The 19303-nt window shown below is 36.5% G+C and overlaps 1 protein-coding gene across 1 annotated transcript in view; it reads right to left on the bottom strand.

The window, feature by feature from the left end:
- Positions 1–19303, bottom strand: part of ST8SIA1 (ST8 alpha-N-acetyl-neuraminide alpha-2,8-sialyltransferase 1) — a gene marked incomplete at both ends in the record, with an annotated part of 146493 nt that overhangs the window by 36046 nt on the left and 91144 nt on the right. The window contains one exon of the mRNA XM_082849660.1: positions 15546–15638. Coding sequence (XP_082705786.1) covers positions 15546–15638 — 93 coding nt within the window. The remainder of the gene's footprint in view (positions 1–15545; positions 15639–19303) is intronic.

Genomic DNA, 19303 nt, shown 5'->3' on the forward strand with positions numbered 1-19303 from the left:
AAAAAAAACAACTGGAAATAGGAGTGATGGTAAATTCAACTTTAATAAAAAGGTTTTCTGTATTAACTTGCAGTGGCCTGGGTCTTTTTCCTGCTGACTCTTCGTGTTTCAGTAGTAATCTGTGGCTTCCTCTGTTTTTCGGTTTAGTTTCGTTTTTGTTTCTCTCTTCCATTTCCTCCTGCTGTCAGAATCTTGGTAATATAGTATTACAAAGTCATAAATCACTTTTTTTGTCTCCTCAGGAGTTTCACCCAATTGTCTCTTCATCAAAAATTCTCCCTTTCCCTTTTAAATGGTAAACTCATTATTGGCCTCTTGGAGTTTTCTCTTCTCTTCTCTCCCAGAGATAACAACTAAATATAAGCTGTGATAGCAACTATAAACCCCTAGGTGACAGTTCTCCAACTACTTCCCAGGAAAAGAAAAGAGACTCTAAAGTCCTAGGTTCAAGCCAATTCTGACACAATATCTGATTGAAGCAAATCACTTAACTTGTCACAAAGACTGTCACAGAAAAATCAGGATGATGCTAATACCTGCATTACTAGCCTCTCCATATGTTGCTCCTGTGTACATAATGGTTACACAACGCTTAGTGTTTCTTTCTTTTATGTGTCACTCTGCCTCCAAACATTCACTCATTTTTTCTACCTAATTATTTTTATTTCTGGGTAATTGGCAGGTATTACTTATTTAAAAGAAATTATATGCCATCAGATCTAAGATGCTTTCATACAATTTATCAGTAATACGGAAAAAAAGAATACTGCCAATGAAACTATGACTCAATGATTTTACAATATTGCTATGGACAGTCCTGCACTAGCCTCTTCTTGCTTTGACATTTCCTTCATCCATTCCAAGGAACTGATCAATTTTTCCTACTTTCACATGCACTGTTTGACTTCTGAAATGGAGACGATCATTCTGCACACATCTTAGAAACTATTTATAACACTGCTTCATCTACTAGTGGGTATTTTCTTCCTTCATATTTATTTTGCTGCCTTACAAGAAAATATAGAGTTGCTTCCATCATTTCTCTGAAATAATTTGTTTATAAGTCAAATTGGCACCCCACTGCTGTTTCCGTGCCTTTCTTTATACACAATAGATATTCCATCATTATGGTTATATTTTAAATGTCAACCAAATTTAACATGTGCAGTACCCACAATGCACAAACCCTGCTCAGGCAGTGTCAACTATGCCTCAGCTTCTAACTGGTCACCAGAGGCTGTAAAAGGCAGCTCAGTCTCATAAATGCTATAATATGAAACTACTCCCCTGATCAAAAGAGTATGTTATTTTTATCTTGTAAGCATCTCTTCCTTCTGCCTTTCCCTTCATTAGTACTTGCAATAGTCTTTATCAAATATGTTATCTGACCCACCGATTTATATTCTTCCCTCAATAATTTACATCCTGACCCTGATCATTAAGATGCCTGTCCTCCTGTGTTGTTGTTGTGTGGGCAGGTGTGTGTCATATAGAAATACAGATATGAGAGCATATCCAGATACGCATTTAAGTTAAAATGCATATCACGATTTATAGATCCAATCAAACAGTAGAGCTCTTATTTTTTTAAAAAGTTCTAGTAAACAAATTAAAGCAATTTAGTAATAGAAACTTAATAGAGACATGTTCTTTTTTTTTTAACATCTTTATTGGAGTATAATTGCTTTACAATGGTGCATTAGTTTCTGCTTTACAACAAAGTGAATCAGTTATACATATACATATGTTCCCATATCTCTTCCCTCTTGCGTCTCTCTCTCTCCCACCCTCCCTATCCCACCCCTCTAGGTGGTCACAAAGCCCCAAGCTGATCTCCCTGTGCTATGAGGCTGCTTCCCACTAGCTATTTTACATTTGGTAGTGTATATATGTCCATGCCACTCTCTCACTTTGTCACAGCTTACCCTTCCCACTCCCCCTATCCTCAAGTCCATTCTCTAGTAGGTCTGCGTCTTTATTCCCATCTTGCCCCTAGGTTCTTCATGACCTTTTTTTTTCCCCCTTAGGTCCACATATATGCGTTAGTATACAGTATTTGTTTTTCTCTTTCTGACTTACCTCACTCTGTATGACAGACTCTAGGTCCATCCACCTCACTACAAATAACTCAATTTCGTTTCTTTTTATGGCTGAGTAATATTCCACTGTATATATGTGCCACATCTTCTTTATCCACTCATCTGTCGATGGACACTTAGGTTGCTTCCATGTCCTGGCTATTGTAAATAGAACTGCAATGAACATTTTGGTACATGACTCTTTTTGAATTATGGTTTTCTCAGGGTATATGCCCAGTACTGGGATTGCTGGGTCGTATGGCAGTTCTATTTTTAGTTTTTTAAGGAACCTCCATACTGTTCTCCATAGCGGCTGTATCAATTTACATTCCCACCAACAGTGCAAGAGGGTTTCCTTTTCTCCACACCCTCTCCAGAATTTATTGTTTGCAGATTTTTTGATGATGGCCGTTCTGACTGGTGTGAGGTGATACCTCGTTGTAGTTTTGACCTGCGTTTCTCTAATGATTAATGACGTTGAGCATTCTTTCATGTGTTTGTTGGCAATCTTTATATCTTCTTTGGAGAAATGTCTATTTAGGTCTTCTGCCCATTTTGGGATTGGGTTGTTTGTTTTTTTGATATTGAGCTGCATGAGCTGTTTGTAAATTTTGGAGATTAATCCTTTGTCAGTTGCTTCATTTGCAAATATTTTCTTCCATTCTGAGGGTGGTCTTTTCGTCTGTTTATGGTTTCCCTTGCTGTGCAAAAGCTTTTAAGTTTCATTAGGTCCCATTTGTTTATTTTTGTTTTTATTTCCACTTCTCTAGGAGGTGGGTCAAAAATGATCTTGCTGTACATCATCGCTTTTTAATGGCTATAAGATTTTCCTTTTTCAGGATAGTTAATAATTTATTTAAGTAATCCACTGTTATTGGATATTCACGTTGCAGTTTCTTACCTTTAGAAATAATGCTTTTATGAACATACTTGTGTATACATCTTAAGCATTTGTCCGTTTATTTTCTTAGTATAAATTTCCAAAAGTAGTTTCTTGCTTGATGTTTTTTTTTTCCCCCACCATCAGTTCTTTATAACTGGTTTCTTTGGTTGTTCATAGAAAATCTTTGACTTTGGCTGAGGGCAGATTTGAGGTTTCATATGGGTGAGGTTCATTTAGATTTGTTTATATGTTTACCAATTTCTTTGCCATCCCAGATTTTCTTTCTAAAGTAACATTCTTTTTTCCTGAAATACATTCTTTAGAATTTCTTTCTGTGAAGGTCTGCTGATAGTAAATAATCTGTTTTTACAGAAAATGTTTTTCTTACTTGAAAGACAATTTGTACACACTCCTGTGTTGATAGTTTCTTCTCTCAGCATTTTGAAGATATTTTCCCACTGATTTCTTTTTATTTTTTTAATTTGTATTGGAGTATAGTTAATTTACAATGTTGTGTTAGTTTCAGGCGTACAACAAAGTGAATCAGTTATACATATACATATATCCACTCTTTTTTTTTTTTTAGATTCTTTTCCCGTACAGGCCATTACAGAGTATTGAGTAGAGTTCCCTGTGCTATACAGCAGGTTCTTACTAGTTATCTGTTTTATATATAGTAGTATGTATATGTCAATCCCAATCTCCCAATTTATCCTCCACCCCCAATCCCCTGCTAACCATAAGTTTTAACATCTGTGACTCTACTTCTGTTTTGTAAATAAATTAATTTGTACCCTTTTTTTTTAGATTACACATATAAGTGATATCATATATTTATCTTTCTATGTCTGACAATCTCTAGGTCCATCCATGTTACTGCAAATGGCATTATTTTGTTCTTTTTTATGGCTGAGTAATATTCCATTGTATATATGTACCACATCTTCTTTATCCATTCCTCTTTTGATGGATGTTTAGGTTGCTTCCATGTCCTGGCTATTGTAAATAGTGCTGCAATGAACACTGGGGTGCATGTACCTTTTTGAATTATGGTTTTCTCCAGGTATATGCCCAGGCGTGGGACTGCTGGGTCATATGGTGGTTCTATTTTTAGTTTTTTAAGGAACCTCCATACTGTTCTCTATGGTGGCTGCACCAATTGACATTCCCACCAAAAGTGTAGGAGGGTACTCTTTTCTCCACACCCTCTCCAGCATTTATTGTTTGTAGATTTTTTGTTGATGGCCATTTTGACTGGTATGAGGCAATACCTAGTTGTAGTTTTGATTTGCATTTCTCTAATAATTAGTGAAGTTGAGCATCTTTTCATGTGCTATTTGGCAATCTGTATATCTTCTTTGGAGAAATGTCTGTTTAGGTTTTCTGCCCATTTTTGGATTGGGTTGTTTGTTTTTTTGATATTGAGCTGCATGAGCTGTTTGTATATTTTGGAGATTAATCCCTTGTCAGTTGCTTCATTTGCAAATATTTTCTCCCATTCTGAGGGCTGTCTTTTCATTTTGCTTATGGTTTCTTTTGCTGTGCAAAAGCTTTTAAGTTTAATTAGATTCCATTTGTTTTTTCCCATTGATTTCTGACTTCCATTTTTACTGTTGGAAGAAGTCTGCTTTTAGTGTAATGATCATTCTTTTGCAGGTAATGTCTTTTTTCTCCAGCTGCTTTTAAAAGCTTCTTATTATCTTTAGTTCAATTTTACTAAAATGGTCTAGGTTTGCATTTTTTTAAAATTTAATTCATGTTTGATACTTTGTTTCTTGTATTCATAGATTACATTACTCTTTAACTCTGAAGAAGTCTCAACTTTTACCTCTATTTTATAATTCCACAATTCCATTTAAAGAAAGACTGGACTGGTAGTCATTCTTATTCCAGTCTCCACAAGTTTCTTTGTCTTGTCTTCATATTTTCTATATCTTTGTATCTAAAAAATTATTTGCTCTATTTTCCAGTTCACTGATTCTCTCTTCAGTTATGTCTAATCTGATGTCTGTCCATTTCAACAATTATATTTTCATTTCTAAATTTCTTATTTGGGGGACTTCCCTGGTGGTCCGGTGGTTAAGAATCTGTTTTCCAATGCAGGGGAGGAGGGTTCAATCCCTGGTCGGGGAACTAAGATCCCACATGCCATGGGGCAACTAAGCCCACACACTCTAGAGCCCGCAGGGCACAACTAGAGAGTCCCATGCCACAATGAAAGATCCCACATGCTGCAACTAAGACACAATGCAGCCAAATAAATATTTTTAAAACAATAAAATAAAATTCCTACTTGGTTCTTTTTTAAAGCTATCTAGTTAATTTTGATATTTTCTTGCTGAATTTTGATTCATATTTATTTTTTCTATAAGAATTTCATACTTAGTAATATATTTCATCTGACAATTTCAGTAAATTCTCAGGCGTGTCTATCCACAATTTTTGTTTACTTTTTATCTCTGAGGACTTTCAATATTGTGAATTTCAGTATTTCCTTATGAGCTTATATCTGTTTGAAGGTGGTATTCTGAGAGCTTTCCTCTAGAAGAAATTTGTATTTGCTTCTCTTAGAAGCCATAGACTGCTAATATGACTTGGGACCACATTGTCCCTTATCAAGGCTTAATATGGGGCACACATTAACATGGTGAATCCCGGGCTTGGTCTCCTGTTCTCAGCTTTAGTATCAGAATTTTATAGTTCACAATGCTTGGTCTGGTTTTAGGTTCATGATTTTCTGTTTTGTGTTTTGGGGTTTTTTGTTTGTTTGGGGGAGAAGTATGCAGATACTCTTGGAGATTCCCTAAATTCGATGAGCCCAATAATGCATTAAAAATATGCTTTAACCAAGAACAAGATGTATTCCAACAGGAGAGTCTTCCTGAGTAGCTATTCTGGGTATTAATCAAAATAGCTTCTACTGGCCACAACTACATTGTTTCATTTACATCTCTCAACAATCCTCAAGGTAAATAATTTTATTCTCAACTCATAAGGGGGAGGTTAAGTAACTAACTTTATATAGCTAGCAAGTATGAAGCACTTACTAGCAGTGGCACTAGAATTTGAACACAAAGTCTGTTTAAAGCCAAAACTTGGATAACTATTTCATCCAGACACAAACTCCATACAGATCTACACCCTTTTAGAGGCATCTCTTCTCTGTCTTCTCCTTGCTCTCTCTAGTTCCAGTTTTAGCATCTGCCTTTTAATTCCCTTCTATCACAGCAGATGTTAGGCAGAATGGCTATCAGTGACTGCCAAACCTTGGTGCAAACACTGATAAACTGCTCTAAGTTTGGAGAGAAAAGAAAAAAGAAGTCAGCGGGCAGAAGAGATGGAGATGTTTAGGAACACAGTCTGAGGTATGAGTCATGTAGAATGTTAAAAAGAAGTTGCTATAAACCCTCTTTGGATCCAAGTCATTCTCCTCAAAGCTCAAATTAGTTTTGGAAAAGTACGTCAATAAAATAAGCAATTGTTCTCCCAGATAATACCTCTACACTCCCAAGTGCCTTCAGTAAAATTAGAGGTAATAACCATTGGACAGTCTCTTTCACTTGTATGAAAAGAGACTACCCAGTTTCTACCTGATATTAGAAACTTCAAAATAAATATTTGCGTCTTATATCAAGTCCTTCCAGTCAACTAAAAGCTACACACTTACAAATTTTAAAAGGTTAACTCCACCATGATTTGTACTCCATTTGTTCTGATAACTTTTTTGTTCCTTAATTTATGTCAACTCTTTTAAAAAAGAGGAACCACGTTTTCCCTGCTAAGCATTTCATTAATACTGCTTTGAAATATCTGTTACTAAAAAATTTATCTCCTTAGTTTAAGACCATAGAAACATTTTAACTGACACCAAAAAGTTCATTAAATTTCCTTTTTAAAGACAATTTAAACCAGAAATTCAGTTTGAAGGATATTTAAAATATATATATTCACTTATTCATTCATTCCCTAAACATTTACTGTGCATGTCCTGTATGCCAAAAAAACATGCTGGGGTCTCAAGAGCACAGATAAAAGATTCTTGACCCCAAGCTGTTCACACTGATACTACTGCCTCTAATACGCCCACATGGAAGCACACACTCAGAACACTGATGCTCTTTTTTGTGGCTGCATAGAATAATCACTGCCCAAGCTGGAGCCTCAAAGCTCAAAAGTAATATAATAACAGGACAGTCAATTAAGTTCCAGTTTTTATTTTTTAACCATCATTTGCCCAAATATGTACTGAACACTGATATGGGCAAAGTGGCTAATTGAGTTTTCAATTCTATTGAAAAATTAAGAAACAAGCTTTGAGAACTGTAATCTCTAATTTTACTTGATAGAATGACTCAGTTTGGGCCAGTGAATTTTAAACCTATTGTGAGTAATGGAAGCCTTGGAAAATCGGATTTAAAAAATATATAATACACATATATAAAATTTTAAAAATAAATTTCAGAAGGGATTCAGGGTCCCCTGGACCCCCTTTATGGATTCCAAGACTACAGAATGTCTGTTGACTGGAAGCAACTTCAGGGTATGAGTTGTATTTTCTGCAACTTTGTACTCTCTGTCTCAGAGTAGATTTCAAAATATATTTGTTGAATGAGCACCTCTGTAACTTTGTTCTCGTGAAGCTCCCATTTTAATCTCCCTCTTCCCCCATGAATTTCCAAATCCTCAAATTCCACATATGCACTTTTCTAAAACATTTACTCAAGACTAATCTGATAGCCTAAAAAACTATTTTCCAAACTCTACTTCCATAATTTTCCCTTTTCCACTTCACAAAAGACATACCTCCCATTATCCCAAATATTATAATGATGCAGTGCCCCAGAGTGTAAAAGCCACCAGGCAACCAAACAAAGAAACATTTGTAAGGTACATCGTTTCTGAAGAAGTGTCCCCTGAGAAACAGCAAAAAGATCTTTATAAGAAATAGATGGAGGCTGTGCCTTATTTTATCCAGGGGACAAACTCTTGGCAACTCCTATACCTTACTTATATGTTGAATAATTAGAACTCAGAAGTGAGATGATTATATGGGGTTACATTTTAGCACTTAATTGAATAAAATGTAGCCTGCCTTTTTCTGACAGAAAGTCAACTCAACTTAATGAACTAATTTGACAAAGCGCACTGGCTTTGCTATGAGGACATGGAACATCCAAAAAGCTAAATCTGCACTTCTGAGACTTTGACAATATGTATTTAAATATGCACAATGTAGAAAGCTCTGAAAGTTCATGCTTGGTAACAATTTAACTTCATGCCAAAAAAAATTAGGTAACTTTTAAAAGATCAAGGAAATAATGACGGATTTTAAAAATTCTTTTAAAGGGTATTTGAACAAAAATGTTTGCGGACCAATGGGTTAGAGCTGGTGCATGTTAATGAAGGGCAACCCTGTGAAGGGATCCTTGTTGCCATCCACCTACAAAACCCAGCAAAGGAAGGAAGAGGACAACAGCAGTGGGTGTGAAGATCCAACAGACTCTGCTGTCACATTAGAATAACTTCTCTAACCCATAAAAATGCAATCAGAAGTTGGATGAGACTGCAAAGCCCTTTCTAATCTGTGTCCTGGGCACCCTAACTAATCCTTTTGTTCTAGGTGCTGTCAAAAATAGTTCACTATATACCCATTGAACAACAATCTGTTAAGAGAAAAGAACTCATCTTAAGTGTTCTTATTACCACACACTCAAAAAAACAGGGGCACAAGGAAACTTTTGGAGGCGATGGTTATGTTTATTACCTTGATGATGGTGATAGTATCATCGGTGTATGTGTATGCCCAGACTCATCAAATTATACACATTAAACATGTGCAGTTATTTTGTATATCAATTATACCTCAATAAAGCTGTTTTTAAAAACTGAAAATGTATTCTAGACAAGATATCCTAACAAAGGCTATAGCAGAGCCCCTTCTTACTGAGAATTTCTACTAACTACATCAACGAATATTACCTTCTCTAACCTTATTTTTCCTATAGGCAGAATAATGTATACATTATATATATATATATATACACACATTAATTATACATATATAATGTGTGAATCATCATTATGGGTGCCTCTCGTATATACTGAACTTCCTCACGCCTGTTTTATCTTGATACCGATATCTTTTCTACGAGAATTTTGTAGTGAAAACTCATAGTGCTTATAACTCTCAGTGGAATATTTTGATAAGAATCAAGGATCTGGAGGACAGCCATGAAAATCAGTGGTACTTAGGCATCTCCACTGCACATCTTTGCCCAACGAATTTGATTTTTAGTAACATGAAAGTTCAAGACACTGCCAGCATCTTGGGTGTGCAAAGCTTTGGGAGGAGACTACAAGATCTGAATAAAAAACTTCCTGAATCCAACACTCTCCTCCCCTGAGAAGGAACCACTTGTTGGTCCTCCGAATTGTTATGGACGTGTCTCTAAACCATCCTGTTAATTAGTTTTATTTTTATCTTTATATGAACATCCTACTGTATTTTTTTTTTTTTTTTTTTTTTTTTTTTGCGGTCCGCGGGCCTCTCACTGTTGTGGCCTCTCCCGTCGCGGAACACAGGCTCCGGACGCGCAGGCTCAGCGGCCATGGCTCACGGGCACAGCCGCTCTGCGGCATGTGGGATCTTCCCGGACCGGGGCACGAACCCATGTCCCCTGCATCAGCTGGCGGACTCTCAACCACTGCGCCACCAGGGAAGCCCTTTTTTTTTTTTTTTTTTTTTTAGCTGTACGTGGGCCTCTCACTGTGGCAGCATCTCCCGTTGCGGAGCACAGGCTCCGGACGCGCAGGCTCAGCTGCCATGGCTCACGGGCCCAGCCGCTCCGTGGCATGTGGGATCTTCCCGGACCGGGGCACGAACCCGTGTCCCCTGCATCGGCAGGCGGACTCTCAACCACTGCGCCACCAGGGAAGCCCCCTACTGTATTTTTTATGACTCCCTTCTTTTTGTCAATATCAGGTTTTTGAAGTTCACCCACTTTATTGTGGGTAGTCATAGTTGGTGGCGGTAAAGCATTCCACTATGTGAACATACCTGAATTCATTGATTCATTCCACCATGAATTCACAATCAACTATTTTAATTTTTAGCTACTATAAACATTATTATACATTTCTCTCTTATAAATACTGTTTTTCTCTAGGGTATAAACCTAGGAGTGGAACTGATAGGGCATGGAGCATGTGTATCTTCAACCCTAATACATAACGGCAAAACACATTCCAGAGTGGTTGGAACCATATTCCCTCCAAATAGCATATATGGTACTTTTGGGTCCACATCCTCACTAACAGTTGGAATAAGTTCTGCCAACCTGATGGATGTGTAATGATATCTCCTAAGGATTTTTATTTGCATTCTTTCTGATTACTAATGCAGTAGAGCATGTATTCATTCATTTATTGGCTATTTGGAGAGTTCTATGAAGTCTGGTTCAACTCTTTGACTCATTTCCCTACTGGTTTTCTGTTTTTCATATTCAATTAATTTATTTCTAAATTACACGTAAAAGAATTATTTGTATATTCTGGATCCAAGTCCTTTGTTAGTTGTCTTCCTCTAAAATGTGGTTGTTGGGCTTCCCTGGTGGCGCAGTGGTTGAGAGTCCGCCTGCTGATGCAGGGGACACGGGTTCGTGCCCCGGTCCGGGAAGATCCCACATGCCGCGGAGCGGCTGGGCCTGTGAGCCATGGCCGCTGAGCCTGCGCGTCCAGAGCCTGTGCTCCGCAGCGGGAGAGGCCACAACAGTGAGAGGCCCCCGTAACGCAAAAAAAAAAAAAAAAAAAAAATGTGGTTGTATTTGCCCTACTTCTACCACGTCTTTTTATGAATAAAAGTTCCCAATTTTAATAAATCAAACTTATCAGTCTTTTCCCTTCTATTTAGTGCTCTGTGATTCTTATATAAGAAATCACAAGACCTATGTTATTTTCTACAAGCTTGCTTGTTTTGCTTTTCAAAGTTAGGTCTTAAGCATCTGGAAATGATATTTGGTATAAGGTATGAGGTAGAGGTATAATTTCATAGACACCTCTGTCTATGGTGTCATAGACACCACTGTTTCCACATCATTTTGGAAAATTCGTCCTTTTCTCTCTGATCTACAATATTACCTCTGTCATATATTAAGGGTCTATATATACGTGAATCTGGTAACTACAGAAGGAGAAAGGAAAGGGTCAAAAATTAAATGTTTAAGAGGCAAAGTAAACCTGTTCGTTAACATTAAGTTCAATATAAAGAATTAGCGCAAAGTCAAGCAAGAATCATTAGAATTAATATTATTTGACATTTAGGTTGTCCAAAATGTCCCTCAATAAAATTCCGTAATTTTTCTATAAAGGGTTTGCTTTTGTGTCTAATTGTTTGTTTGCTTTTTTGGCCGAGCCACGTGGCTTGCGGGATCATCTTAGTTCCCTGACCGGGGATTGAACCCTGGCCGGAACAGTGAAAGCGCCGAGTCCTAACCACTGGACCACCAGGGAATTCCCATTGTCTAACTGTTAAGTATATAAAAGTATCTGATGTTACTGGGATATATTTTTCCATATTTCACAAAATGGAACTGTTATATGCATTTTGATTTTGTATTCAAAAACCTTGCAACATTGAATATACTTTGTTAAGTGAAAAAACCTTCACTCCCTTTTCCAAAATGACTTATCACTTGTGGAAATTCAATTGTCTCCTTGTGCAACATATGGATCACCTGGAAAGATGGGGTGTGCGATGGTCACTGGTTAAGAGTATGGGTTTTGGATTGAGACAAGTCTGGGTGAAGTCCCAGACTGATGACCAGCAGCTGTGAATATAAGCAGATGACAAAACTTATGTCACGTTTGTTTTTCTGTAAAAACACACATTAAAATACTTCCTTATTAGGATTATTTTGAGATTAAATGAGGTAATGCATATAAAGAACATAGAACCTAGCACATAGAAACACTGACTAAATGTTGACCCAGCATTAATCATAATGACTCTTGTTTGCCTTGCATTAATTCTTTATATTGAACTTTTTTCCCTTCAAACAATTATTGATCCTTTCCTTTCTCCTTCTGTAGTTATATTTTTTCTCAAAATCACAATCTCACTTTCTCTTTCATCTTGCTCTGTCTTGTTCTACATAAATACTCGTTTTCCCGAGCTTTTTAAAATCTTACCACCAACTCCACATATTCAGGTAGAAAAATAGACTCTTTTGTCCTTCAGTGTAATGTACTGAATGTCTCATTCCCCTCCAGGAACAGAGAAGTATTATACTATGGTTATGCAAGACATTACCAATGGGGTAAACTGGATGAAGAGTACAAAGGACCTTCCTGTACTTTTTTTTGTTTTGCAACTTCTTGTGAATCTGAAATTATCTAAAAAAATTTAAATAATCAAAGAAAAATATTTCTGTAAGTGTTCTCTTGACCTTTTGCTCATTCTCTTGAATCTGATATGAACCCTTCCCAATTTTAAAAATTGCACATTTTTATGATTTCCAGAACCCCAATCCACTTAATTGAATTAAAGAGACATCATCATCATTGTTGATTTTCTGACATCTTCCTGATCAGACCCCCAAGCCTTCTCACAAAAACCCACAAAAATCCCAAGACTGAGTGAGAGTCAATAACTAAACTGTAAAAGAGAAATGTTTTGTTTTCTTATTCTTCCCAACTCCTTGCTATGCTACATTAGTTTATGTCAGCAAACAAATCACACTAAAAATTAAATATAGAGCACTGATTTTTGGTCATTCATTTAAGTTATTCAATACTAACTCACAAATTTGACTGACATTTTTGGTTTTCAGTGACATTTTTTAAACTAACTGTTTATTATGAAAGTAATATACCTATAAAACTATACTCACTGACAGCAAAAAGGCTTACCATACAAAAATGAACAGAAAACTAAAGTACAAATTTTGGAAAATGTCAAATCATACATGTAGCATTAAGTCCAAAAAATAGGAAGAATAATCTGAATATAGAAAGAACAAAAATACAAAACTTTTAAGTCCATTTATACAGTCTTGATGAAACCTAAGAGGATATTATATCCATAAAAAATATGCTGCTATGAGAAAAATAATTTAGCTCACAAAAAATAAAAATACAATTAAGAAGTGGAAATGGTAGACTACATAGCAGAATGAACACAACTAAAATACGATTTACTGAGCTGAAAGGGGTTATTCCTGGGACACAACACACATATACACACACAAAGCTGCATGGTACAAGGAAAGAGTTAGAAATATCTAGAAGTTCTAATATCCACTTAATAGGAGGACTAGAAAGAGAGAGCAAATATAATGAAGAAGAGGAAATAATCAGGCATATAAGAGAGAGAATGTTCACAAAGATGAAAAGCAATACTAATGATAGCTAACGTTTATATAGTGCTTACAATATACCAGGCCCTGTTCTAAGCATATATATAATTATAATATACATATATACACACACATATTTATACATATATACATCTACATATATATGTAGTTTATTTCATTGTAAGTATGAATTAAACTAAGTATTATTATCCCTGCTTTACAGATGAGGAAACTGAAGGAGGAAGTGTTAAGTAACTCAGTCAAGCTCACACAGCTGTGAGTGGGCGAGCAGGAAGTGAAAACCAAGTCATCTTGCTTTAGAGGACAGACTCATAACCACTACACCTCCACGTCTTCCAACTCAAAAGACCTCTCATTAATGTGCCAAGCAACATTAATGAAAAAAGAGACCCACTCTGAGATATACCTTGGTAAACTTTCTGAATTCAAATGGTAAAAAGAAATGTATAAGTTTTAGTGGAGGAAGGAAAGAAAGATTTCCCTCAAACAAAGAAATGAATAAATTTCCATTAGATTTTTGGTTGGCAACTCTGGGTGCCAGAAGATAATGAAACAATATCTTCAAAGTTCTGAAGAATATATGGAATATCTGAAAAAAGTGTACCTCGTGTTAGTTATAGTTATTCACACATGGTGAGGTTTGGGGTGATTCTTTTTGTTACCATCTTCTTTGTATTTTTCTCTCTTAATTTCTTATAACGAACATATATTTTTGTGGAAAAACATTAAGATCAGTGTTATAAAAATAAAGATAGTCACATGGATTAAATTCCTTAAGTATGAAAGATGAAACTATAAATGCACTAAAAATATACAGGATAATATTTTCTCATTGGAGGAGATGTGGGTAAGGAAGATTGTCTAAAGATAGTTTTTTTTTTTTTAAAAAAGGAAAAGACTAACAAGTTTCATTGTACAAAAATGTTGAGTTCTGATAGGACAGAAGTTAAACAGACTAGAAGAAAATATTTGCTCCATATATAGCAAACAAAGACTTAATATCTATACAGTTCTTATAAATCAACAGGAAAATAGTTTGTAAAAAGAAAAAAAGTATGAAATGAGCAAAGAATGCAAACAGGCAATTCACAGAAGAAAAAATACTAATAGTCAATACCCACTCAGCCCTTCTTATATTAAAAAAAAACATATTAAGTAAAAAATAATGTATCATTTTTAACTCAGCAAACTGACAAAAATTTAAAAGATGAACAGCACATAATGTTTTCAGTATTGGAAAACAGGCAGTCTGATCCATGACCGAAGGGGAAGTAAATGGTACATTTTGGAAGTGTAATTTCACAGTATCTGTCCAATTAAAAATTGGTTGTGTTTCCCAACATCTATTTTATGGGAATACTTACTTATGAACCAAAACAAGTAGTGTAGCATTGTTTATCAAGTGACACACAAGCGCTGTTCACTTGGATAAGACTTCCTTAGGTGGCAAATGCCTGAGCTTAGAATATCTGGGTATTTCACTATTAACTGCTAGTGTACATGGGAGAGCATAAGGGCGATGTTCGACTCTTCTTTTCACAGAGACTGAGTCATTCTCTACGATGAACAGTCCTTGGATAAACAGCTCACAGCTTACCGCTGGGCTTCATCAACTAGAAACCGACGACCCCCAGAAGCTCCCACAGCAACTGCCAAGATTTCTGGAATCGATACTAGAGTAAGAATTTTCCATCTGCTTTCCCAAATCTGACTGAATATCATGTGATGTACTATATTGTAACATCATATAATCACACATTCTTGTACATTCCTACAATATTGCTACTTTCATGCGTGCATATGCAGTAAAGTGGTCACTTCTCTGTTTTTACTCTTTAATAAAGTTGATATGACTTCTGTTCACCAATCAGGGCCAATCAATGAGTTGGGACTGAAGCCAACAAATTGGAAAGTAGTAGTAGTGAGTAAGCACGATATAATATTACTTATTTGAGCAAAATGATGGATTCACATGTTATTTTCACCATCTCTAAAGGCAAGAAACGGAATCCCAGAGGAAGCATGAAATAGTGTTCGGATTCCCATAATCCTGTCTAGTTTATTTACAATTCCCTCCTTCATCCTTCCTGCCTGTCCAGATGGTTTTCTTCTTTGTTTCCCAAACTGAATTATGTTCACTGCCTTTACGATGTTAAATATTTCGAAAGCCTTCCTTTTAATTCCTCACAAAGAGAAGTCATAAACTCTTACCTTTGCCGAATTATGCTGGGGTTAGCCGTCACTAAATGACTTTTGGATCCAACATCCTTAGTGTATTCACTTGACAAAGGAGGAAGATTGCATCTAGAGAAACAAGAACAAGCAGTTCAGAATGATTTACATACTTTTAAATCGGGTCAATTATCATGGCAAATAGGAATTTTACTAAGTCTAGCTCAATTCACAAATAACTGTTTTTATCACCTCTCCCTTTTAATAGACATTAGATGACTAACTCTTAGCATCTTCAAAATGCTGTCATAAAAACTATTTCTGTTTTAGAAGAAAGAAAATGTCAGCTAGAGAGGTAAGGGATTTACTGAAGGAAAGAGATATAACTGAAATGAATTTATTCCATTCAAAATATTTTTGAGGTGATAAGTCAGGGTATATATGAAATTAGTGCTCAGGAGGGTGTAGTCCCCTAGAAGACACAGGACCTACAGTGTTCTCTGTGGATACCAACAAACTTCAAGAGAAAAGGAAGAATTGTATTTGCTTGTGTTTTTCATTCTTTTCCCAAATTCTAAATTATAATAGTACATTCAAGGCAAACTCTGCCACCTAAATCGATGCATGTGCGACTTCTGGGTACATGACCAACGTATGGTTGCCTACTGGTGAAGACAAAATAATCTGTCATTTAAAGAAATGCAATGATTCTCCACCATCCCAGTCTAGGCAAGGGAAGAGTACAGGTGACAGAAATAGCTCCTCCTCCCTCGTACACACACACACTCACACACAACATAGCCCTGGGTGCTCTCTTCTACCGCAACATCTTATGAATGCTTACAACGGAAAATATTGCAACTGCAAATCCAAATCCCATGGCTTTCTGCCAGTGAGACATTAACCAAGTTGTCAACTGCCTCAGTTTCCCCATTACACAAAATGAGGATAATGGCTTTTCCTCTCCAATAAGGTGGTTGCAAGGATTAAAGTAAGAAATGTATAAAAAGTCCCTACCTTGATGCCTCATACATAGTAAATATGTCAAATATGTCACATATCAGAAATATCATATAAATATAACTAAATATATATCTATTACTTCTGACCATCCCAAATGAGTCTATAGCTTCCATTAGATTTTCTTTTATTACTGAGTCCTAAGTGCTCCTGTCCACACACGTCTTGACTCCACAGCAGGGCACCTCTAAGTTTTTCTTACTTCAGCAAACGAAAGCATCGTTTTTTTGCCGGTAGACATCTTACAAATATTAAGGTCTCGGCCATTCCCCAACTATTAAAATTTCCCTACAAATTTCCCCCAGGACATGGACTTGTCTGAGCACCGACTCAGCTGATCAGCACAAGTTCCTTGATGTCGTCTCGTATTTACCCTGTATTTGACTCCTACCACATCAGGGCATCCCAGGCAGAAACCTGTCTCAGTTGATTTGGAATCTTCCTTCCACCTGTTCTTTGGTAACAAGATTCTGGTTCTTCTGGCAGCTCCCCACAGATTAATGTCAGCCAGTTGAGTGCCCATTGGGAACAAACACAACAGGCATGGTGGGGAGCCTGGGGGAAGCCAAGTCACAGAGCCTACTTAAGGCATCTCTAGTCTAGTGGTCGCACCATATCCCAAGAGGTTTCTGAAGACCATGTCGGGGAGCGAGCTTATTAACCGCCAGGCTCATCCGGCCATGGTGCCGACTGTGCTCCTGTGATTTAACTGATCTTCGCAAAGATGGAAAGGACTCCCAGGATAAAACACAGACTAGAATTTGGGCATCTGTCTCTCTTTTTTTTTTGAAGAATGTAATTTTTTTTTTTTTTTTTTAGTTTTTATTGGAGTCTAGTTGATTTACAATGTTGTGTTAGTTTCAGGTGTACAGCAAAGTGAATCAGTTATACACACACACACACACACACACATATAAATATCCATATATATATATATATATATATATATATATATATATATACATCTCCATTCTTTTTCAGATTCTTTTCCCATATAGGTTATTAGAGAACATTGAGTAGAGTTCCCTGTGCTATACAGTAGGTCCTTGTTAGTTACCTATTTTTTTTTTTTTTTTTTTTGGTACGCGGGCCTCTCACTGTTGTGGCCTCTCCCGTTGCGGAGCACAGGCTCCGGACGCGCAGGCTCAGCGGCCATGGCTCACGGGTCTAGCCGCTCCGCGGCATGTGGGATCTTCCCAGACCGGGGCACGAACCCGTGTCTCCTGCATCGGCAGGCGGACTCTCAACCACTGCACCACCAGGGAAGCCCTAGTTATCTATTTTATATATTGCAGTGTGTATATGTTAATCCCAATCTCCTAACTTATCACTTCCCCTTTGATCCTGATGGCCCTTCATAACATTTGAGAATCAACCACATTATATTAAACCTGTAAACTCTGAATATTGCCGGAAAGTGCGGTTAACCTGTTTTGTCATCGTTAAATGAAACTAGTTGGTATTCCTGAAAAAATACTTTTTCTGTGCATTCCTCGTAGATTGATCCATGGCTCATATGTCTGGGTCCACTTCACACCTCCTATCACAAAACAAAAGCTCAGAGAAACACCTCCGGACACTAACTGCCAAATCCTGCAATAGAGGGAAATGCTTAAAACAATAAAGATAATATTTTATACATTCATTTCTGGAAAATAATGACATTGTGTGCTGGTGTAAATGTCTGTTCTTCTGGGTAAACTTTCTCTTCAAGTCCAAATTTCTATGATACTTCCCTGTAGCTCTTCCCTTCGAAAAAAAGCACACTATAATTCTAGCTCCGCAACTCCTAAATTGATAATTACATAGATTTACATAAAAGGCACATTTAATACAGTCAAATTGTTTCCAATTAGGCATATTGTGTAAAAGTGTTTCAAACTCTGCATTAACGCTTGTTGGCTCAATGAACGGATATTAATGGCTGAAGTGTCTTAATAACTATACTCGTGATCCTAGAAGATATGATCACAGAATTGATGAGGAATGAATATTCTTTGAAGTGGGGAGTGGAGGTGGGTGGGTGATGTGGGTCTGGAGAGGAATCTTTAAATAGAATAAATTCTAAACTTCCTTTTTAAGTTGTATGTACACTTAAATATGTAAAACACATATAATTGAGAATAATTCAAAGGCATCAAAATTATGTTGTCCTCACTCATATTCCTGAGCCACCCAGTTCCTCTCCAGAACACAGTTATCTCTGTCTTGCACAACTCCCAGATACATTTTATTCAACAATTTTATTTCTTAAAGTATTGCTTTTGGTTACAGAGCAAATGTTTACTTTGAAAAACGGGGAGTTGACTTCTAGCATTAGAAGACGTATTTGAAAATGTCCAAGCAAAGGAAATTATGGCATTGTTATATCCTAATTCTGGAAAACATCTTGAACTGTAACTGGGTATACCACTGTGTACAGGTAAGGCTGTTTTGGGATCTCATCTTTCAATGTAACTGTCCATGGACCCTATAGTCCAGGAACACACTATGTGCTTTCCAATCACATTTACTCACTAAATGTTTAATTTTGAACATATGATATTACCTCCATTTCCTCAGGGTGCCCCCAAAATGTGTATTAAGCAACCGTGCATAAATAGATACATAAATGGTCAAATAAGAATACTTTATAAACAATTTATCAACATTTAATTACTCCCACATTGTAAACCCTTAATAAGGCTTTTTAAAAATTCAAAGGTGTTATGATAATGGCGCCATTCTTGAAACTGAATCAAAGGCACATGCACATCTAGTTTTGATGCGACCTTCTT

Source organism: Leucopleurus acutus (assembly GCF_964270905.1).
Source record: "Leucopleurus acutus genome assembly, chromosome: 11".
NCBI lineage: Eukaryota > Metazoa > Chordata > Mammalia > Artiodactyla > Delphinidae > Leucopleurus > Leucopleurus acutus.